General features: G+C 56.4%; 3 protein-coding genes across 7 annotated transcripts; 1 reads left to right on the top strand and 2 right to left on the bottom strand.

Moving 5' to 3' along the window:
• The first annotated feature begins 654 nt into the window (after positions 1 to 654).
• Positions 655 to 15,077, top strand: PGAP3 (post-GPI attachment to proteins 3). 5 transcript variants are annotated; one of them, XM_029928224.1, is made up of 8 exons: positions 670 to 922; positions 2,180 to 2,277; positions 3,113 to 3,265; positions 11,242 to 11,304; positions 12,146 to 12,207; positions 12,577 to 12,713; positions 13,008 to 13,212; positions 13,376 to 15,077. In XM_029928224.1, exons 1-8 carry the CDS (start codon positions 742 to 744, stop codon positions 13,437 to 13,439), a joined length of 963 nt encoding a protein of 320 aa, XP_029784084.1. In that variant the 5' UTR covers positions 670 to 741; the 3' UTR covers positions 13,440 to 15,077. The 5 variants fall into 5 exon arrangements, with proteins under 5 accessions (XP_029784089.1, XP_029784088.1, XP_029784086.1 ...); XM_029928228.1 differs by lacking the exons at positions 12,577 to 12,713; positions 13,008 to 13,212; positions 13,376 to 15,077 and adding an exon at positions 12,518 to 12,569 and having other exon boundaries at positions 661 to 922; XM_029928226.1 differs by lacking the exons at positions 12,577 to 12,713; positions 13,376 to 15,077 and having other exon boundaries at positions 662 to 922; positions 13,008 to 13,206.
• Positions 15,078 to 15,665: 588 nt separating this feature from the next.
• Positions 15,666 to 17,366, bottom strand: PNMT (phenylethanolamine N-methyltransferase). Its single transcript, XM_029928138.1, has 3 exons — positions 16,968 to 17,366; positions 16,319 to 16,526; positions 15,666 to 16,202 (listed from the first exon to the last, which is right to left on the bottom strand). Exons 1-3 carry the CDS (start codon positions 17,314 to 17,316, stop codon positions 15,761 to 15,763), a joined length of 999 nt encoding a protein of 332 aa, XP_029783998.1. The 5' UTR covers positions 17,317 to 17,366; the 3' UTR covers positions 15,666 to 15,760.
• Positions 17,367 to 18,972: 1,606 nt separating this feature from the next.
• Positions 18,973 to 20,306, bottom strand: TCAP (titin-cap). Its single transcript, XM_029927509.1, has 2 exons — positions 20,074 to 20,306; positions 18,973 to 19,828 (listed from the first exon to the last, which is right to left on the bottom strand). The coding sequence occupies exons 1-2, from the start codon at positions 20,181 to 20,183 to the stop codon at positions 19,435 to 19,437; spliced, it is 504 nt and encodes a 167-aa protein (XP_029783369.1). The 5' UTR covers positions 20,184 to 20,306; the 3' UTR covers positions 18,973 to 19,434.
• Positions 20,307 to 21,889: the final 1,583 nt, after the last annotated feature.

Below are 21,889 nucleotides of genomic sequence, written 5' to 3'. Positions count from 1 at the left end.
AAAAAAAAAAAGATTAAAAAATAAACTGAGACTAGAAGAATAAGCACGCCTGAGAGTACAAATGATACAGACGAGGCAAGGCCAGGAGGGTTGAGAAACATGGCCCCTTGGGTCAGATCGTACAGGGCTTATGGAGTCATGATTTTCTCCCGAGGTAATTGAGAGCCAGTAGAGAATTCTAAGAAGAAAAGTGATATGGTCAAATTTGAATTGAGAAACGGAACGCGGACTGGAGAGGACAAGGGTAGGAGGCGACAAAAGCCTCCGTGCCAGGACACTCGTAAAGGGGCTACGCGGCAGTCTCGGCGACAGATGATGAGGTCTCCATTGGGTGGTGCCAATGGAGATGGGGAAAGACCGGGGCAGTTCCAGGTGCATTAGGAAGGAAATCCGACGGGGCTGGTGAAATATAAATAACCGTACTTCAAATAAAGAGACCATGGGGTAAGAAACAAGACGTATATTGATTTAAAAAAAAAAGGGGGGAGGGGGAGGAGAAAAAACAAATTTATTACGCTCGTTAGGCCACCTGGCGTCCCCCTTCCCTTAACCTTGTCTCCTCGATACATGGGGACAACCGTAAGACGAGGGGCGGGGCAGGCGCCCACAGAGATCCGGGAACTTTTATTTAAAGTGGGTGGACGTCACCGGAGAGCAGACTAAAGAACACAAGGCACTTCCTGTTACTCCGGAAGTGAAGACTCCTAAGCTCCTCCGCCGGCGGAGGGCCAGGTTGAAGGGATGGCCGGGCGGACCGCGCGGCTGGTGCTGCTAGCAGGGGCAGCCGCACTAGCAAGCGGCTCCCAGGGCGACCGCGAGCCGGTGTACCGCGACTGCGTGCACCGGTGCGAGGAGCGGAACTGCTCGGGGGGCGCTCTGAGGCACTTCCGCTCCCGCCAGCCAATCTACATGAGTCTAACAGGTAAGCCCCACCCCGCGTCAAGCTCCGCCCCCGGCCTTCGCTCCTCCCCTTGCGCCCCCATACAACCTTTGAGACTTATCGTCCAACCCCCGGGTCCGTTGTTGGGCGAGTGAATGGAGCTCCAGGGTGGTTAGAGCACCATCAGCCAGTCTTACTTTTCCAGAAGCTTTCATGTACTGTTTATTTATTCAGTCAAATGGATAGTTATTTAATATTCCTGGGTACAGGCCCTAGAATGACCCTGCAATCAGACCAGCATCCTGCCGTTTGGGGTCACAGTCTTCACGGGGACATTAGCCTCCAGTGCAAGGTGGAGGATGATATGAACACTAAAGGACCCTTAGATCAAGCAGTAGAAGCATATGGCAGGAAGGAATCATTTCTGGCTTTGATAGGGTACGGACCGTGATCATCTTGGAACGTTCTGTGAAGGAAGAGCTTCAGGATGGATACATTCAATTTGGACCTGTGGCCATAGTGGTCACCTGTTGTGTGACAGGTGTCACAAATAGATCAGTTAATTTTCACATCCCTTTAAGGTAGTTTCTCTTAACTCAGTGTTACAATGGAGAAACTCGGAGAGGTTAAGTGCCCTGCCCAAAGTCACACAGCCAGTAAGTGGTAAAGTAGAATTTCCAGTTGCAGCCCGCCAGACTACAAGTTTGTTCTCTTTACTATCCCTTTGCATTCCAGAGCGAACGGAGAGAGTGGCAGCCCTGGGCAGATGTGGGCATATCCAGTAGCTTGGTTTACTCATCAGGGAGCAGGGTGCAGGGTCCATGAAACGGAGTATGGGAAATAAACCTGGAAAAGGAATTTGGGGTCTCAGAAGTCAGAGTGAAGAATTTGGGCTTCATTTTCATAGGAAGGGGATAGGATGGCAAGAGTTCCTGCCTGGTGAGTGAGAGCAAAGCCTAAGGTCAGCAAGAACAAACATAAACCCAAGTATCCATTAATGAATCCCCCAGATGCCAAAGTTCCCATCTTGGTGAAAGGAGAAGAGAAGAAACATCTCTGTTTGCTGACTGCACAACCCCATCCCCTAAAACACACATGCACACAAACACATACTTATCCCTTACGTGCGTGTCCTATCATCTCTCATACATCCAAGTGGGAAGCTAGCATTTTGAGATTTCTTCTGGTTCTCTCCAACCTGCAGGCCCTCTTAGCCTGCATTTGAGCTTGAGTCCCATCTGGACTCTCAGTGTGCCTCCCATGATAAGGAGTTCACCAGGTCACATTTCTCTGTTTCAGGCTGGACCTGTCAGGATGACTGTAAGTATGAGTGTATGTGGGTCACTGTTGGCCTCTACCTCAAGGAAGGTCACAGAGTGCCTCAGTTCCATGGCAAGGTGAGTTGGCGGGTCGGGATAGGTGTATGGTGGCAGTGTGGTAGGAGTAAGATACCCCCCCAGTTAGACCACACCATCGGAGCAGTCTGAGCAGTGGAGTGATGGGCGTGTGTTTGGGGTGGGTACCTGTTCTCAAAATCTGCTGGTTTTCATATAATCAGATAGAACCAATGTATCCTGGCTCTACATTTGGAGTCACACGATCTGGGAAGCTTTGCGGTCTCAGAGAGAGGTACTGGAGTGCTTTGGGTGGTGGAATGTCCTTGCGACAAGGACAAATTTTCTGTCCCTCCTCCCCCACTGCATGCTTTCTTTTGCTTTTTTTTTTTCAGTAGAAGCCCAGATTAAAATAGTAATACCCCCTCAGATTGTCCAGTGAGTCATGGTTTGCTAGTGCTTTCTCATCCAATATGATTTTGTTCTGGACTATTGAGGTTAGCATGAATTATTTTCCTCAGTTTGTGAGAGGCAGCCGAGGCTCAGACCCTGTGGTCAGTGGTAGAGAAGGAGAATCTTAGGACCTCGGTCTACCTGATGGCAAGCCTATGCTGTCTCCACCGGGCCATACTGAGCCGTCTACACTGGCCCACCTGATCTTCCCAGGAACCAGGCTTACAGGCCTGTGAGTGTTGGCCAAGATAGAGGGATGACCTTCAGCTAAGGACTGGAGGAAAGCTCACTGACCCAGAGAGGAACTGTATCTGAGGCTTTGGCCGAGATCCAGAGCTCAGGAAGCCAGCTGAGGACCTGTTGATGTGGCATGTCAAGGAAAAGCATGTTGGGCCAGCTGGGGGTTGCTTGCTGCTCAGGCCCCCTCCATGTGCTCCCTTTTCAGTGGCCCTTCTCCCGGTTCCTGTTCTTCCAAGAGCCAGCTTCTGCCATGGCCTCTTTCCTCAACGGCTTAGCCAGCCTGGTGATGCTCTGCCGCTACCACACCTCCGTGCCAGCCTCCTCCCCCATGTATCCCACCTGCGTGGCCTTCGCCTGGGTAGGTAACTTGGCAGTACTCCTGCTCTACACCATCATCTAGGAAGGAGGAACTCTTAGATCCCTATTCTTACCCAACAGGAGCTTCCCTTCACCTCTCCTCCTCTCTGTTTTCCAGGTCTAAAATTGCAGCTGTAAGGTGGTCAGGCCTAGGGAGAAAACAGGGAAGGAATCAGACCTTACCTTTCTAGCAGCGTCCTAGGCCAGGATCTTTGGAAGGGAGGGAGAAAGCCACTAAGAGACTCCATAGGACAATTTATAAGCACAGAAGGGAGATGGGTGCTAGGGAGCATGCTGGGACCACAGGTCGTTCCAGGGACCCCTCTGGAAGACTCCAAGCCATCTCAGTCCCACTCCAGGCCTGGAGGTATGGCAGCCATGGCTATACTGTGTGTAGAGCTCAGCCAGGTCTTAGACCATCCCTGAGAAGTTGAAATGTGTTCCATGTGAGTTTCCAGAGAGGGCTCTGAGCTTGACAGGCGACTAGTCAGAGAAGCCTGGAATTGTGTGAGAAACATGGACTAGGGTACAGATATGAAATGTGACAACCTTGGGGAGGGTGTGAGAGTAAGAGGTTACAGTGTCAGAGCCCCCACTGTAAGCCTCAGGGAGACAGTCTGCTCACTCACTTCCTGCCACCAAAGCAACCATTAATTCATGTTTTGAGCAACTTCTATGTGCCAGGCACTGTGCTGGGTTCTGGAGATCCAAAAGGATATAAAAACATACAGGGAGCTCCTGGCTGGCTCATAGAGCCTGCAACGTTGTTGTTGTTGTTGTTGTTGTTGTTGTTTTTAAATGGGCTTCACACCCAGCTTGAACTCACGACCCTGAGATCAAGACCTGAGCTGAAATCAAGAGTTAGATGCTTAACCAACTGAGTCACCCAAGCGCCCTGTAGAACATGCAACTCTTAATATAGGGTCATGAGTTCAAGTCCCACATTGGAGGTAGAGCTCACTTGGAAAAAACAAGACAAACAAAACAACAACAAAACCAGTTTCCTCTGGTAGTGACCACACAAGCACACAATAGAATGTGAAGGTACAGTACAGTTCTGGGAAAGTACAGTGGAGATGTGTTGTAGGGGTGTGTGATGGGGTACTAGACCAGTACAGTACAGGGCAATCAGGGAAGGCTTCCCTGAGGAAGGAGGCTTTGAGGCAAGATTGGAATAATGAATGAATGTTAGCTAGGTGAATTCAGGGAGAGTAGGAGGAGTCACCTTCATAGAAGATGTGGGATGTGGACAGGCAGAAGAGAGTGAGAACCTGAAAGGCTAGGAGGCCTGCTGTACAGGAAGCCAGGGAGTGGGTGCAATGGGTAAGCGGGTGGGAAGTGAGTGGGGCTAGCCCATGGAGAGCCTGGGGTGGGGGTGCACATTAACACTTTAGGTCTGGACTTTCAAAGCATCAGGAAGCAGTGAGGGTCGGAGAGAAGAGGTTTCATGAATAGATTTGCTTGGAAAACTCATTCTGGCTACTGCGTGGCAAACGGATTAGAGGGTAGGAGTGGATGCAGGCGGCTAGTTAGTTTTGGCATAGGGCACAGTAGCTGGACTGCTGGAGGGTATGGACCTCGGGAAGGGGGGGTATTAAAGAGGACTATGCTTGAGCTATGTTTTTTTTTAATGTTTTATTTATTATTTTTGATACCGAGAGAGACAGAGCATGAGAGGGGGAGGGGGCAGAGAGAGAAGGAGACACAGAACCGGGAGCAGGCTCCAGGCTCTGAGCTAGCTGTCAGCACAGAGCCTGATGTGGGACTCGAACCCACGAATGTGAGATCTGACCTGAGCCGAAGTCGGAGGCTTAACCGACTGAGCCACCCAGGCGCCCTTGAGCTATGTTTTGAGTTGACTTTAAAAAATTTTTTAAATTTATTTAACCAACACATGCATATCTCTTACTGTATGTCAGACACCATTCTAAGCATTTTATAAATATTAATCTTGTTAATCCCTTAAAAGCTTATGAGATAGGTAGTATTATTATCCCGAGTTTACAGATGGAAACCAAGGGCTGAAAAGATTAAGTAGCCTGCACTAAGAGCCAGAGTTTGAACCCAGGCGTCTGGCTCCAGAGTCTGCATTTTTTTTTTCTTTCTTAAGTAGACACTGTGCCCAATGTGGGCCTTGAACTCATATCCCTGAGATCAAGGGTCACGTGCTCTACTGACTGAGCCAGCCAGGTGCCCCCAGAGTCTGCACTCTTACCATCTTAGCTGTGTTGACGAACCTCACAGTAGGTTAGATGAGGAAAGAGGAATCAGGGGTGACCCAGTGTTCCCTCTTACGAGAGAGTGATAGAAGCCATGATGGGGGCCATCACCAAGGGGAGGGAGCTGAGCAAGAAGAGAAGGGATTTAGGGCCTGAGGAGCCCCCAACGTAATTATTAGATAGAGGGGTTGGGCCAGAGACAGAGCCAGGAGTGGCTGGAGGGGGAGATGGAAAACTAGGATATCATGTGGTTGGGAGTCCCTAGGACAAGAACAGGGGGGAGAGGGTCGGCCGTCCTCTTGAATTCTGCTGGACAGTCAAGAGAACTGAAGGCCACCTTGGATCTGGCCACCCTGAGCCCTCCGAGGACCTTAGGAAAACTGGAGTGTGGGGGTGCTAAGAGGTCCAGGCCAAGCCTCAGACTTAGGAGCTGGGGATTGGAAGGATAGTGAGGGGGGGGAAGGTGTTAAGCCTCTGGGAAATGTTTATCCTTTGTAATCTTTTTCATTTAACAAATATTAATAATAAGTGTTATATGAACTGCATAACAGGCATTGGCCTAAGTACTTTACATATATCTTCTCATTCAGTCTCGTAATACCATTGTGAGCTCTGAGTAAGGGTCAGAGGGGGGAAACCTTGTCGAAGTCCCCAGCTCACAAGTTGGTGACTGGTGGAGACAGGACTGACTCCAGGGCTGTCTGATTACTTAGCCCTTCTTCTGGGCTGTCCCCCATATACTGAGAAATGTCTGTAGAGACAGGGTTTAGCACTTGCAGGAACTGAGTCTCCTGCCCCAAGAAGCTAAGCCTAGTGGGAAGCACTGGTTCAGCTGGCCCCGGAGGCAGAATGCAGGCAGAGCCAAGGAGGGCTCAGGGAGAGAGCCCTGGAAGTAGTAAGGTGGGGAGACCGTGTCCTCTCAGTGGAGAGGGGCTTCAGGGAAGCCCAGAGAGGGAGAGAGGCTCCATCGGGGACTCGCAGGCCTGATAAGGCCTAGATACACATAGATGGGGGTAGAAGAGGTTGGATTTCTGCATTCCAGGCTGGTGCACAGCGGGGGCAATGGGCTGGAAGCTGGAGGATGTGGGACCTGGGAAGGCCGCCTTGGAAGGGTCAGCCTGGCTGCACTGTGGCCGAGTGAAAGGGAGTGGAAGGAGGTAAAGTGGCACAGAAAGGGCCCTGGGTGCTGAGGGTCAGGAAGTCTTGCGTAGGCAGGGGCCTGGCATCTGCACACCCTGTCACGGGCCTGGGTGGGAAAGAACCACCACTTCCTGTTTAGGCCTCTCTCAGAGGAGGGAATTTGGTCCTGGCTAAGAAAGCAGGAAGGGCAGAGAAACTGAGGAGAGTACACCTGTCCCTTGTCCCTTGGGGTTCTTCCAGGGGTCGCTGCTTTCTGGGCCCACAGCCCATACCCTCTGTCCCATGTCCTGCTCGAGGCACTGGACAGCCTTGCCTGAACTCTGAACAAAGCTTAGAGCCTCCTTGGATAGACGCACCGGTCTGAGGGACCTCAGAGGGTCCCAGCCCTTGCCAGTGGTCCCAGCCCTTGCCAGTGGTCCCGTCACAACGCTCGTCTCGATCTCCCTGATTCTTGGGTCTTTCATCTCACTGGCCTGTGCCACTCAGCTTCCTTCTCGGTGAGGGTCACACCTCCCAGTACCCTGCAGTCCAGTGTGACCAAGGACCCCGAGGGACAGAGCAGGTGATGTTAGGTTGAGAGGGCAGATATGTGGGGCCTGTGTCTTAGGGCATTCTACAGGCTCTGGGGCTCTGGGACATGGCACCTCCTTGTCACTAGGTCCTTGAAGGACAGAGTCTGTGTCCACACTCCCTCTGATGACCCAGTCTGGATCGTAGCCTTGATCTTTACTCCTGTGGGCCTGTGTTTGCAGGAAGGAGGGATCCTGAGCTAAATGGAGGGTGTGGCAGTGGACTTTGTCTTGGGCTAGGTCTTCTGGAGTGAGTGGGGCTCGTGATTTCTGTCGGGATAGGATGGGAAGGCCTTTTCCATGTTCAGTCTTGGGGGGCCAGGGGGCTGTCTCAGTCTTTTCCCCTGGAAAATGAGGAGCCCCTGCCCCAGCAGAGCTAATGAAGCTTTGGCACAAGAAGGCAGCCTCTGCCTTGGCATTTGTACCTGGGCTTGGGCTGGGAGGCTGCCAGAGCTCTCTGCACACCACAGACCTTTGACTTCAGGGAGCCAGGTGCCCCTGCTGTCTGTAGAGCCAGGAGGCCAAAGCAGTTCCCCTCCCCTTTGCCCAGGGAAGATAGGTCCTCAGAAGTAGAGGTGAGAGGATGAGGGTGCGTGGAAAGCCCAAACCGTCTGTGCAGGATGATTGATGGAGGTGGGCACTAATTGTGCTCTATTCCTCTGTTGAGGAAACTACAAGAAGAGACAGGTTAATCCTGCAACAGAATGATGGTTAGACTCCAGGAAGGACTTCCCACTGGTCAGACCATGGCAGGAAATCAAGGAATCTTTTTTGATGGTAGAAAAAGCCATCTTCCCCCCATCTCCACCCGCCTCTTCCCCTTTTCTCTCTCAGGAGTGGAGTGGCGCAGGGTTGCCCTGCCTGAGGCAGGGGGTGAGACACTGTGGCCTCTGGGGGCGGGGACAGGGTGGCAGCAGGCGTCATATTTAACATTCTGCCTCCCCCACTTCTGAGACACCAAGCTATTTAAAGACCCACATGTCCCCGCCGCCACGGTGTCAGTGACAGCCCCGAGCACTGGGGCTTAGCACTGGGGTCGAATTCCTGACAGATCTGGCTCATTTGGCATCCAACCGGTTTCACAGCTGTGATATTTTTGTCTCAATTTTCTTATTTTCCAACAGACTGAAACAGCCTCCTGCTCTCCCTCACCCAGCCATCCCTGGCCCCCTCTATTTCCACCCTCGTTGGCACCTTGCCCCTGGCCTCCCCCTTTCCTCAGTGTTCACACAAAGCTCCTGGTGCCTGCCGGGCAGCCCAGCACCCTCCTGGCCTGTCTGATTGGCCAGTTACCACTTACCGCCCCCGCCCCCATTCTACTCCAGCTTGGCTGTAGAGGAGTCTGGGAGCAGCCGTACACTTGTGTCTTGGAGCCTTTCCCTTCCTTCCTCGTCTGTCTGTCCCCTTTGCTTGAGTCTTGATTACAAACTGAGTGAAGAGAAACAGTATCTCTTCAGTGAACCCCCAGGGAGAAACTGACATTTATGGGAATACCTACTGTGTGCGAGGCAACCGTACAGCACCTGTTTGAGTGGCTTCTTTGTGCCAGGCATTCTGCAGGCCTCACCTTCAGGGCCCTGTTAGGCAGCAGGTATTTATTATTATTAACCCCATTTGCTAGATGAGACAACTGAGACTCAGAGATTTTTACTGGTTCAGGATCACACAGCTATTTAAGGGCTGAGGCCGAACTCGAATCCAGGGTCCATCTTAATTATAGAGGCTCTGGAAATTCTGCCACCAGCATGAACAGTGGGGTGGGCCTCGGCAGCCATGGGGAGACCACCTCCTCTCCCTCTGGACTTCTTTGGCCTTCAGGGAGAGAGGGAGGCAGACTTGGTCTCTTTGGCTTTAGGTCTGTGGAGACATGTGAATCCCCTGGTGCTCAACAGATTGGGGACAAATAACACGTAACGTTTTACCCTGTCCTGGGCACTGTGCTCTACACTGTATTTGTATTGCTCATTAAATCCTTGTCAATACTGTGATTATTCCCATTTTACAGATGAGAAAACTGAGGCACAACAAGTCTAAATAACTTGCCCAAGGACACACGGGAGGTGCCGAGCCAGGATTTGAACCCTGGCAGGCTGACCCTTGGGCCTGCATTCTTAATGACACTATCTCCCAAGTCTGAGGAGAGGGTCAGAAGAGGAGTCCCTCATAACGAGACACTGCCCAGGGGAGAGGGGACGTGTCAGGGGTGCAGAGTCCAGGCTTCAGGTGGGTCTCTGTAAGTGGAAGCCACCTGGGGAGGCAGCTGGACAAGGGACCAAGCAGCTCCCATTCCACCCCGTAGAGCTAAGCCCTGGCCCTGTGCTCTCCCTCCCTTGCTTTCAGTGTTCCAGCCACCACTTAGCTCAGTCCTCTTGTCACCTCTCCCTTCCTGCTGTGGGTGACAAGGAGGCCTGGTTGGCTGCCAGTCCCTGCTGCCTTCCCCTCCACCTCCCTGTCACACTGGCTGCGGGGCTATTCTCCTCCCCAGGAGTGTCCCTGTTCCTGGCCTGCCCTGGAGACCTGGCCCACGTGATCTCCTGGGCCCTGTCTCCAGCCCCAAGTCTGCTCCTCTCTCCGTGCTGACCCTGAGGGTCACAGACCTTGTGGGAGCAGTGTCTGAGAAGCCACCCCGTTCTGTCCCATTTTCCAGCCTCCAGACCATGCCTCACACACCATCTCTGGGGAAGGGGCAGCACCCAGGATGGGACTGGATGGCCCTCTTCAAGAGAGCAAGCAACCTGACTTAGAGTAATCACCTGATGGCAGGGCTGGAAAGGGACGAAGGATCACTTAGGCTAGCTCCTGATGGGTCACGGGGGAAAGCTCAGGCCCAGAGGGCAAGGCCTTTGTCCAGGTCCTGAGGAACATTGGCCGAGACACAGCCCAGGACCCAGGCCAGACAGGCTTGCGTGCGGCTGCCTGAGCCTCCAGAGACCTCTGGTGCTGACTGGCTTTGCACAGTCTTGCCTGCCTCCACCTCTTCGCTCTTCCCATTCTCTCCTCAGGCCCTTCAGGCCAGCGGCAGGGAGCCTGTGCCGCCGCCTGGCCCTGCTGCGGGACTGGGACTGGATTGAGGGGCCTCTTGCTGGCTTCCTCTGTCTTGTGCCTAGCCAGTCTTGCTGTGTCCTGGATCCAAGTGAGCAGCTTCTGGCCTTTACCTCTCTTTGGCAGGCCTGTCCCACCCTAGGGCATCCCTCTCTATCTCCAGGGCATTCTAGGCCGGGCCTCTGGCTGCCTGGTTTTTTCCTTTGTGTTATTTTTTTTTCCTTTGTGGGTTGTCACTGGTTGCCCAGCCCAGTGCAGGGAACCTCCACCTTAGCCCACCCTTCTTCAGTGATTTGGGCCTGGACCATGGATACAGCACCAGCTCCCACAAGGTCTAGGACTCATTTGCAGGATGTTTTGCACTGTCTCCTTGCAGTTGATATCCAGGGACAAGGCCTTGAATGGTCTTCTGGGCCCTTGCCCACCACAGCCCCATCAGCCTCTGTTCTTCCCAGAGCCTCGGAGCAGCAGCCACTGGTCTGGCGGGTTGGTCCGGGCCGGGCCACCCAGAAGGAAGCTGGGCTCATTTGGCCCAATGGGATCTGCTTGATCTCCCTCCCTTGCTTGCTTTGCTCAGGACACACCTCAAGCTGGCTCGAGCCCCTCCACCCCACCCACTTCACTCCCGCCCCCAGAGGCTGAGCTCACTGGCTCCCCTGGCCCGGGTGGGGCTGTCATCACCTGCCAGTTGGGGGAGGAGGCGAGGCCCCCCCAGGGGCTGTTGTCTTAGCGATTGAGTAAGCAGGGAACTTGGCTCTGCAGGAACTGGGAGCTGGTTCCCGGGCCAGTCTGGAACCTGTGGAGGCTGCAGCTCCCCCCGTGGCCTGGCGGGGGGGGGTTCAAGGTTTCTGGAAGCTGAGGGTGCAGGTTTGTTCTCTGGGCTCCAGAGGCGAGGGAAAGCATGTTTCTCTGCTCCAAAGAGCCCCTTCCCCAGCGTGAGACTCCTGTGAATGCTTTAGGGGTCCTGCGCACCTAGAGACACCATGCTTACCAGCCCCTCCCCACAGGTCTCCCTCAATGCCTGGTTCTGGTCCACAGTCTTCCACACCAAGGACACCGACCTCACAGAGGTGAGCGCCCCTCCGGCTCCCTCTCCTGCTTGGGACAGTCCCAGAGGATCCCCAGAAGGGATGGGGGTCAGCTCTTAGGTTTCACAGGGACTCCATTTACAGAGCACTTGCTATGTACTAGGCATTTTTAACCTGTCTGTGACCTTGAGCCTCACTTGACCCTGGTGAGGTAGATGTGATTATTGGCTCTTTATAACTGAGGAGGTAGCTGAACCTTGGAAAGGCAGAACTGCTTGCCCGGGCTCACCCAGCTCCTAAGGGTGCAACTGGGACTTGGGCGCACAGCTGTGAGACTCGAGGCTGCGCTCTGAATTCTGTTGTGTGCTCGTATATTCCAGAGTCCTGGCAGGCCCCTCCACCGATGCCTCCAAAGCCTTGCTGCTGAATGCATTCTTTTAAATTATTTTTTTTAATTTAATGTTTATTTATTATTGAGAGACAGAGCACGAGCATGGGAGGGGCAGAAAGAGGAGACACAGAATCTGAAGCAGGTTCCAAGCTCTGAGCCATCAGCACAGAGCCCGATGCAGGACTTGAACTCCACACTGGAGATCATGACCAGAGCTGAAGTCGGATCCTCAACCGACTCAGGCGCCCCCTGAATGCATTTTAAAAAGTTGTAGAATATGAATACAAGGGTCAGACTGTTAAATTCAGGAGTGAAACAGCAATAGGCAGAAGAACAAAGACATGGACCCCCGTGTTAGACTATGGTTGCGCCTCTGCCCCCCCTTTGCCCCCACCCCTGGTGGGTTGTCTTGGGGCCCTGCCCACATAAAACCTTTACCGCCTCCCCTCCCCTCACACCGGCCCCTCACCTAGCTCTCCCTCCTGTCCTCAGAAAATGGATTACTTCTGTGCGTCCACCGTCATCCTACATTCCGTCTACCTGTGCTGTGTCAGGTGAGCCCATCTTGGCCCCTGTGGGGGCAAAATCAGGCACTGGGGGCAGAAAGGGGCCACCTTGTCAACCCTAGAGGTGCTGTCCCCAGGGTATACTTATGTCCCAACACACATACACACCCCCTGGGCTGTTCTGAATGGGGAGTCAGGGGTCGAATTGGCTCTTTCCAAGGAGCAGAGGCCCTTGGTCCCAGGCTCTGGCATGGGGAGCGGGGGTAGGGAGGATTGGAGGCCCGCCCAGCTAGCCTGTTTTGGTGGGGAGGAGGGCAGTGGCTTCCACATACTGATGTTGAGGTGAAGGGATGCTTAGGAAATGCCGCTCTGGGCACGGGCTGCCCTCCACCTGAGCAGCTCTGGATGGTGGGGCAGGACCGTGGGGCTGCAGCACCCAGCTGTGGCCAGTGCCTTCCGGGCCCTCCTGCTGCTAATGCTGACCGCGCATGTCTCCTACCTGAGCCTCGTCCATTTCGACTATGGCTACAACCTGGCGGCCAATGTGGCTATTGGTGAGGCATGAGGAGGGACTGAGGCCCCTGGGGTTGTGGGGGGGGGGGGACCCAGCCTATCTGTAGAGCTGCTGGCCTGGGGTGGAGGTAGGGATTTGGTGCGGTTCCTGGAGAAGGTTCTAGAGAGTCCCTTAGGGTGGGAGAAAGGGGAAGAATTTGGGGTGGGAGAGAGGGGAAGCTGGGAGGAGTGTCTGAAGATGGTCCTGGGGTCAAAGAGCATGAGGATGGTGGAGGCTTTGTTGGGGGCGGGGGGAGGCCCAGGGAGTGAGCCTCTCCCACCCCCGCCCACACCAGGCCTGGTGAACGTGGTGTGGTGGCTGGCCTGGTGCCTGCGGAACCGGCGGCGGCTGCCTCACGTGCGCAAGTGCATGGTGGTGGTGCTGCTGCTCCAGGGGCTGTCCCTGCTTGAGCTGCTCGACTTCCCGCCTCTCTTCTGGGTCCTGGACGCCCACGCCATCTGGCACATCAGCACCATCCCGGTCCACGTGCTGTTCTTCAGGTGGGTGCCGTCCCCTGTCCAGTGTGCACCTCCTTCGTGCCCATCCTCGCCTGCTCCTTTGAGGAGACTGAGGCCTCTGTGCACGGCTGACCCCCTGCCTATACTCATCCCCACCGGGTGCTTTCAAAGCCATAGCTCAGTGGGCTCCTCACTCTGCCCACAGCTTTCTGGAAGATGACAGCCTGTATCTGCTGAAGGAATCAGAAGCCAAGTTCAAGCTGGACTGAAGGCCCTGGGAGCCGGTCTGCCCCACTGGGGGTCCTGCCCTGCCCCCTGCTGCTCCCTTTCACCTCATAATCCTTGAGATGATTAATTTTTTTTCCTTTTAGCATCTTGAACTTGGACATGAAGGGTGTGGGCCCAGAATCATGTAACTGCCCATCCCCTTGCTTGCCCCCAGATGGCCCTCTGAGGTCTTGGAGTTTGCTCAGGCTTGACCTTTCAGCATCTAGGGTTAGAGAATGGGCAGCAGCCCCTCTGGTTCCTGGAGCAAAACCGGAGTGGAACTGTTCTCAGCTCCGCCAAGAGGAGAGCTGCCGCTGCCTCTGCCTCCCCGTCAGCCTCTTCTCCACATCCCCTCAGTGCCTGGGTGGTTCCCACAGCTGTCTGTCTATCTGGACAACCAGGTACCACAGGCCTTTGAGGACCGTGGAATCCCTTCCTGTTACCCCCTGCCCTCCTCTGGGGCACCACTAGGTGGCACTAGACTCTTGCTCTTTGGCTGCCTAAGTTCCAAGGCAGGTCTCATTCTCCCCGTGGGATCCTGATGGACCAAGCTGCTGGGATTGGGGAGTGGTCTTACCCTGACTGTTGTCTCAGCCAGACCCCAAGAGACCTCACTACATTCCTTCCCCATTCAAGGCCAGAACCCCACAGAGCCCAGGACAGGAATGCCTCCGGCTCCTCTGCTAAGGTTCTGGTTGGGAGCCTGCACATGAGTGTGTAAGGGAGTGTGAACCACACTGAGTGCACAGGTGACAGGGTGGCAGGCACAGGCCTGAGGTGTGTGGGATGCTGGGTGGGACAGTGGATATGAGCATATGTGGAGAGTGGGGTGGGTGTGCATGGTTTTTAAAGTGTGTGCTGCAGGACAGGCAGGTGAGAGTGAGTGCCGTGAGTATACCACAGGGTCGGGGGAGGTTAGAGGAATATGGGGTATCAAGTTACCACCAACTACCTTTTGAGCACTAGCTCTGCACAAGGCCCCAGGCCAGGCAGAGAGCCAGGATATCCTCAAAGTCTGGCTGGGGGTCCCAGCTATAGGTGTGTGTTTTGGTCCGTTGCCCCCACAACGGCCCACACACAACTCCATATCACCCTCCAGAAACAGCCTCTTGGGAGGCAGAGGGAGGAAGGGAAACTGGGATTCTCTGGTCTCTCCAGCCTCTGTCTCCTTGCTGAGGCTTGGTTGTCCTCCCCCTCCCCCAGTGCCCTACCAGCTAAGCCCCTTTGTCACAGCCTGAACCTTGAGAAGGGGGGCAGTCTGAGGGAGTAGGGGAGAAGGATTGCGGCTGGGCCTGATTTCCGGCCTTCCCAGAGACAGGCAGGGGCCGTGCTGTCCCTGCACCCCAGGAAAGGTGATCCCTGCTAGTTGCCAGCAGCCCTGGCACATTCCAGCTCCACAAGGATAGAAGGTGAAGCTCCAGAAACTTTCCATCCAAAGGCAGTCTGCGTGATTGGAGCAGGGAGTCTGGGTTCTCGTTCTTTCCCTGCCCCCTTGTCCCTCCCTGGAGTCGGGGCACTGTGCTAGGACTCCAGCCTCAGACTTGGGTGACCCGCATTTCTTTTGATATTGAGAACTATTTTAAGGTAGGAGGGAGGGTAGCAAGGGACATTCTTAATAAACCAATTCTCAGCCTCCTCTACCCTTGTTCAGCTCATTTGTGTGAGTAGTGTGGGCTTGGAGGGAAGGAAAAGACGCCTGGCTAGAGGCAGTAAGCAGGTTCGGTCTCTGCCCAGGCACGTGGGGCTGGAGATAGCAGGGACCAGATGCAGAGCTGGGTGGAGCTCCAGTGTGTGGTGGGGCGTTGGGGGCAGGGGGGACTGGTGCCTGCAACATAACTCCTTCCCCCTGCACTGTCCACTTCAGTCTCCTGATTATCTCTACACACACACACACACACACACACACACACTCCCCCCCTTTCTGGCCTGAACTAAACTCTACTACTGTTTGTTACTTAACCTTCCTGAATTTCACCTGCGAACAGGAAAACAGGACCTGCTGAATGTGAGTAATGAATGGACCTAATAGGGGCCTGGCACACAGCAGATGCTGAATGCGCACCCGCTGACCTTGGTTTTCCTTCGTTTGGGAAGAATGAGTGGTAAAGAAATCTACCTTCATGGAAGCTTCTGGAGGAAAAAAAAAAAAGGCTAAGATTGGTGGCTTCCACACCCCAAAGACAGCTCTGGGTCCTTGTTTCCCAGAAGAGCCACAGACAAAGCTGACATTCAGCAGGAGGAACATGTGTCTTTATTAGATGCCACCTCAGATAACAGGGAATCTGGGTATATGAGAGCCATCAGCACAGGGTGCACTGGGCCATCACACACCCACCTTCTTCTGGGCCCAAGCGAAGAAGATGCCCTTGACATCGTCTACCCCTGTCTGAAGGCAGGCAGGCATGGCATAAGTGCGCAGGTCCCGCACCTCATAGCCGCTCCGAACCAAGGCATCCATCACCTCCTCCTTACACATGGGTACCACCACCAGCCTGGCTTCCCCAGCCAGGTACCATGACTCCTCTAGGGCCCCAATGAGGAGGAGGTGCCCCCCAGGCCTCAGAAGGGTGGTGATGTGGTCCAGTGCCCTCTGGAAGCTGGCGAGGTCTGGGCTTACAGCCTCCAGGCAGAAGGCAGAGACCAGGGCGTCAGCAGGCAGGGGCGCCAGGCTCCCAGCACCCAGAGGCTGGGGCTGGTGCACATCGATGTGCAAGACCCGCTTCACCCTGGCTCGCAGCTGGCGCTCCTTTTCTTGCCAGAGCTCACTGTGCAGGGCAGAAGGCAGGGTCAGACCCAGGGCTCAGGGCCACCCCACATTCAGTCCTCTGTTGCCCCCATCCCCCACCCACCCCCCCAGCCACTCCATGGGAAGCTCCCTTACCCCTTGCCCTCAATGAGGCAGACGTGCTGGCTGTAAGTGCTCCAGTCGAAGGCCCCGGGCTCCTCCCGAAGCCAGAGCCCGAGCTCCTGGCGGTTCGCCTCCAGAAAATCTGTCATGGTGATGTCCTCAAAGTGGGTGCAGGCACTGAGTAGCTGGTATATGGTGGGGCCTGAACCAATGTCGATGAGGGTGCGTCCAGACACCTCACCTGGCGGGGGGTGGGGGGGTGCAGAGGAAGAGGGTCCTGGTGCCAGTCCTGCCCAGGCATCCTCTGCCTCAGTCATTCTCTCTCTTACCTGCTTCTCCTTCCCTTGCTCCCTTCTGTAAGTGTATCTCCATCTGGAAGATGCGTTAGCTAACCTGGATCTGAGTCGTGGTCCGACACGGACTGACTTGCCTTGGGAAAGGAACTTAACCCCTCTGAGATTCAGGTCCCACGTCTCTGGAACTGTCCTTACAGTGAGGCTTAAGTGGGGGAAATCCCGAGGTGCGTGGCAGTTCCCGCCAGTTGCCTCTCTTCCCTCCCCAATGTCTGCCTCCATCTCTTTCTACCTATCTGTGCTCCTTGGCCCCCATCGGACTCTGGAGTATGCCCCTTTAGGTCCCTGATGACTTCTTGTCCTCCGGGCCTCCGTTTCCCCGCGCTCACCAGTGGCGAAGGTCTGTGCCAGGCAGCGCAGCTTCCAAGGCCCGACGCCGTCCGGGCTGCTCAGGTCTCCCCGAGGGGGCGCGTAGTTGTTGCGGAGGTAGGCGCGGGGCTCGAAGCGCTGGTAGGCGGAGGCGACCGCCGCCCGGCCCGGGTCCGCGTGCGAGTCCAGGGCTGCGCCCGCAGCGGGATTCGGGTCTGCCGCGCTCATGCTGGTGCCGCCGCGCGCCCTGTCCTCTGGCTTCTCGGCCCCTTTATCTGCGGCCCAAGTCCCAGCCCGACCCTCCGCTGCAGGGGCGGCGGCCGCGCCAGGAACCGCCCGGGGCCCCGCGCTGCATCTCCCCCACCCCATCCATCTCCCTTAGTGTCCGAACAGCAGCAGACACTCGGGGCGCGTGTGGTGCGGCCTGGGCATGTCTGACCCCCCCTCCCACCACACTCCTCAGTTGCGCCCGCACTCCCGCCACCCTTTGCCTCACCAGGCCTGCTTGGTGCCCCCAGGACCCTTAGATCCCCGTCCTGCCAGTCCCCAGCTCCTCCCGTCGCTCTCCTCTAGAGCCCCAGCCATTCACCCCCTTTGCCCGGAACCCCATTCCTTCTCTTTGGCCAGGGTTCCAATCGGCGCTCTCCCATTGCCCACCTCCCAGCGCTCTCGTCCCAACCCCGGGCCCAGCCCCCTCCGGGCTCTCCTCCGAGACATCCTGTCCAACATCAACCCCTTTCCTTGGTTAGGTCGCCCCAGCTCCCCCCTCCCTCCTCCAGCCCTCTTTCATCTTTTCCCACCAGCCCTCGTCCCCCAGGGGCCCCCACCCCTACTCCGGAAAGGACAGTCCGTTCTGGCCTCCGCCACGGTCGCGGTCGCCCCAGGGCCCAGGAGCGGAGCTCCTGCCCCGCCCGTCCGATGGCAGCAGCGATAGGGGATGCGAGCCGGGGCTAATGCACTTAGCCTTCCGAACGGGGCCTCCCTGCGGGCCCTGAAGGCTCTGAGCCGCTTATCTGGGGGCTTCTGAGGGCAGAAGGCTCGGGACATTCTTGCCACGTCGGGCACACGGGTCCCTGGTGAGGGCGGAAGGACGCAGGCGGTTCTCCAGGCTGTCCTGGTCACCAGAATGCCTTCGGTGCCAAGGGATTTGGGGCTGCGCCAGTCTGGGGTCTCTGACCCCTCTCCTTCCCCAGCCCTTGCTTCATTCCCCTCTCTTGTGGAGGGGGCCAGGCCTGTAGGTCCTGCTTGGCACTCCAGGTCAAGATGTCAGGGTCTCCCCACCCCTCTCCCTTCCCCCCAAAGGGAAGTGCAGTCCAGGGGGCCATCTCCATGGTCTTCCTGGAGTGGAACTTCTGGGCCCCTCTAATGCTCCTCTGCCCTGGGTAGGCTACCAGCCCCTATCCAGATGGAACCCCCTAGCCTCCTCTGTGCCCTCACCTCTGTGCCCTCTCTGGTGCCCACCTTGTCCCAAGAGGAACGTGTCTCCTTGTTGGGCCAGGCAATCGGGTTGGGACACAAGTCACAACAGCTGCAGGGGTCACAGACAAGAACCTGACCCCTTCACTTCCCACAACCCTCCCTAGGTAGGATGGGTAGAGTGGCTGACCTGAGCCAAGGACTGATCCTGTTTGGATTCAGAACTGTGAGGTAGGTCAGCCTTGGGGTCAGTGACCCCATCCACACCCTTAGGTACAGCCAAGGACAGTCCTGGTGCCAGCCCTCTCGCTATTCTCCATGAGATCATTTAAACACAGCCTGTGTGCCAGCTGGCCTGCTAGGCACTGCCCAGTGCCAGGGGACTGGACACAGAGGCCAGGAACTGCACAGCAGAGCCAGGGCATGGAAGGGGGCCTGGACAGACTGCCACCCTGTTTACAGCTCTGTCCCTGTCTCCCCCGCCCTCACCCCCAAGCACAGATCGTATCCACTAGCTCTGCCATATTTAGCTCAGATGCAAGGCCTATTCCCAGAAGTGAGCATGGGGGGACACCATGGGCTGGGCCCCACAAGGAAAGAGACGAAAAGTCTGGAACGCGATTGAGCATTTATTGCAGCACTAACAGAGGATGCTGGGGGCCCCACTCTACCTCTGCCTTCTTCACGTCCCCCTCACGCCATTCTCCCAGTCTCCTTCTCAGAGCATTCCAGATCCCCTTAACACTTTTCCTAATCTTTCTCTGAAGCTGAAGCCTGGACCAGGATCATTCCTCTCAAGGACCTCTTGTCCCCACCAGCGTCTTTTGTCCCTTCTCCTGGGGTTGGGGGTACTTGGCTGTGCTGGCCCCCAGCTCTCCACCCTTCGTGCCCACTGTCTTTGCACCCCTCCCTTTGGGAACTCAGGCATCCTGGCCTTTGGCTCCCTCCTCCCCCAGCCCCCAACTCTGGGCAAACTACAAAGCATCCATGGCCAGCAGCTGCCCTCCATGGTCCTAGCCAGGAAGGGCCCAGCCCACAGTGGGCACAGTGGAGCCCGAGTCACCGTCCCTCTCAGCCTCTCTGTGCTTCCTGGGACATGGAGCGAGACAGGGAGCGACGAAGGGCACCAGGCTTGCTGACAGGCACCACGGGAGGCAGCTGCTTGGTGATCTCGGCCACATCCTGGCGCTCCATACACTGCCCCCCCAGGGCTGTCTCCAGTGCCAACAGCTCCCGCAGCTGGATGGGGGTGTCCTCGCGCTCCTCCTTGGCAGCACCCATCTTGGTGGGGGTGAAGATGGGCAGTGGCAGCACCCGCTGGTAGGGCAGCTGGTACTCCTGCAGCCCGCGGCCGAGGATGCCCATACGCATCACCAACCAGGGGGAACGCTGCACCAGCGCCTGGCACTGTCCCTGCCGGTGGTAGGTCTCATGCCGCTGGGTGTCCTCTTCGTGCAGAGAACAACTGGAGAGGAGAGGGGAGAGGGTACCCAGCTCCTGAAATCTGCTACCCTCCAGTCCTGAGCTGGGTAGGGGGCTCCCTGGGACTTCCAGGACCTGGGGTGCAGAAGAGGTGACTCCACTCTCCCCAGTGGGTCCTCTCCTTGTCCCTACCCTCCAGAAATTTCTGCAGGGCTTTGTGCTCTGGCCTCCTGAGCCTCAGGAGGGGTGCTGTAGGGGAGGAGGGACTCCCAGCTAGCTGGCACTCACCCCTCCTCAGGCCGTGTGGACAGCGTCAGATCCTTCCATTCAGCCCAGAAGGCTTCTCGCCGCTCACAGTCCTCCTCGGACACCTGGCAGCTCAGCTCTGCAGTCGCCATGATCAGTGCTCACTCCCTCTCAGCTCTGCTCCTCCCAGGCCCTTTAAATAGCCCCCTCCTCCACCTCCTCCAGGGGCTATTTTCAGCCCCTCTAGCGTCAGATGCTATTAGCAGAGCCAAGGCTCACTGAAGGGGGACTCTGGGCCCAGGGTGGGGGCTGGGGTACCTGGATTCCAGCTGCCCCCCCCGCCCAACCCTGGGTCAGCAGTCAGCTTCTCAAGAGATCAAGATGCTTCAGCAGGGGACAGAAGTCCTCAGAGTGACACCTCCAGGTGTCTGATACTCCTGACACGGTCTGAGACCAGGCACATGCCCAGCCTCGTGCCACCTTGGCACTTGCCCTCTGCCCCACCCTTTTCCTCTCGCCCAGGAAGGACAGCGGCCTGTCTGTAAACAGCAGGAAATGGCAGGAATCAAGGCCCATTCTGGGCTCTGCACCAGGCCATCAGGCTCTACCCCCACACCTCTCCTCTGCCAGGGACCAAGGGCATACCCCTTGGCCACACCCCTTGACGAGAAGAGACACAGCAACCACGTCCGTCCTTGGGTGTCTGCATCCAGAGCCCTGGTCCTCGACTGCCACCACCACAGTGGCAGGAAATTAGTTGGTTAATTCCATACCTGGGACCCTGGGCATGACCCTTTGCCAATGTTTTGCTTTCTCATGGCCGGTGGTTGAAGTGGTTTCCCCAGTCAGGTCGTAAAGAGCAGATGTGGGTGGTGGCCCCCCACTCTACCACCAACACCCCCCAGGCAGGTGAGATGGGAATTCATGGGCTCTAATGAGTGGTGCTATCAGATCTGGCTCTAACTCCAACTCAGCCATAAACAGGCTATATGACCATGGGACCGGGTCTACTGTGCCATCTGGGAGGGGCCTGGCTCTCATTCAAGGGGAGCAGGATGGCTGCTGGGGAAGCCCAGCACCCCAGGGGAGCAACTTACAGTGCAGGAAGTGGACACATGGGGTGCTGGGCACAAGGGCGGGGGTGAGGAGTGAGGCATCACTGAGTGGACACAGCAAAGGGCACGGGAAGAGTCCGCACAGGAGCGGAGGGCCTTGCAGGAAGCGCCCGGCGGGCGGCAGGAGAGGCCTGTGGGCACCCACCAGGGGGCAGAACTGCACGCCTGATTACTGAAGCACTAGGCCTGATTTTCTTCCAATCTTACGACACCCCGATGACCTAACATTTTACAGAGCGGCAAATGGAGGCTCTGAGGGGTACATATGCCCAGGGTCACACACCTCACATGGCCCAAGATAGAACCCTTCTGGTGCTCTGCCAGTTGCTCTGTTGGGACCATGGGGAAGTCTGCGGGCAGGAAGGGAGGAAGGAGGGCAGATGTGGCAGCGGCCCCTGGGAGGCCCTTGCCCTCGGCTACAAGATGACTCCATGCTGCCTCTAGCGAGTGTCCTGGGGCGGAGAGGGTAGGTGAGTGCAGCTGGAGAGACAGAGACCCCAGTGGTGCCTCCTTGACCCAGGAGCCCAGGCCCCACCCCAGGCCGGCTATGGGACCTCAAGGACAGGCAAGGCCTGCCATGCATGCTGCCGGGTCTCTCTTACCTCCCCCCAGCTCCGGGCAGACTGTCCCGACTTTCCCTCACAGGAGGCCTGCCTGGGTTGGGGTCGGGGGGAAGGCATTTTTCTCTGACCAATCATCTGTCCAGCTGGACCAGTCAGGAAAGTGAGGGTGTCCAGGCACTG

Source organism: Suricata suricatta, chromosome 17 (assembly GCF_006229205.1).
Source record: "Suricata suricatta isolate VVHF042 chromosome 17, meerkat_22Aug2017_6uvM2_HiC, whole genome shotgun sequence".
In the NCBI taxonomy this organism is placed as follows: Eukaryota; Metazoa; Chordata; class Mammalia; order Carnivora; family Herpestidae; genus Suricata; species Suricata suricatta.
The sequence above is the reverse complement of the archived record's forward strand: the minus strand, read 5'-3'. Positions and strand labels throughout refer to the sequence as shown.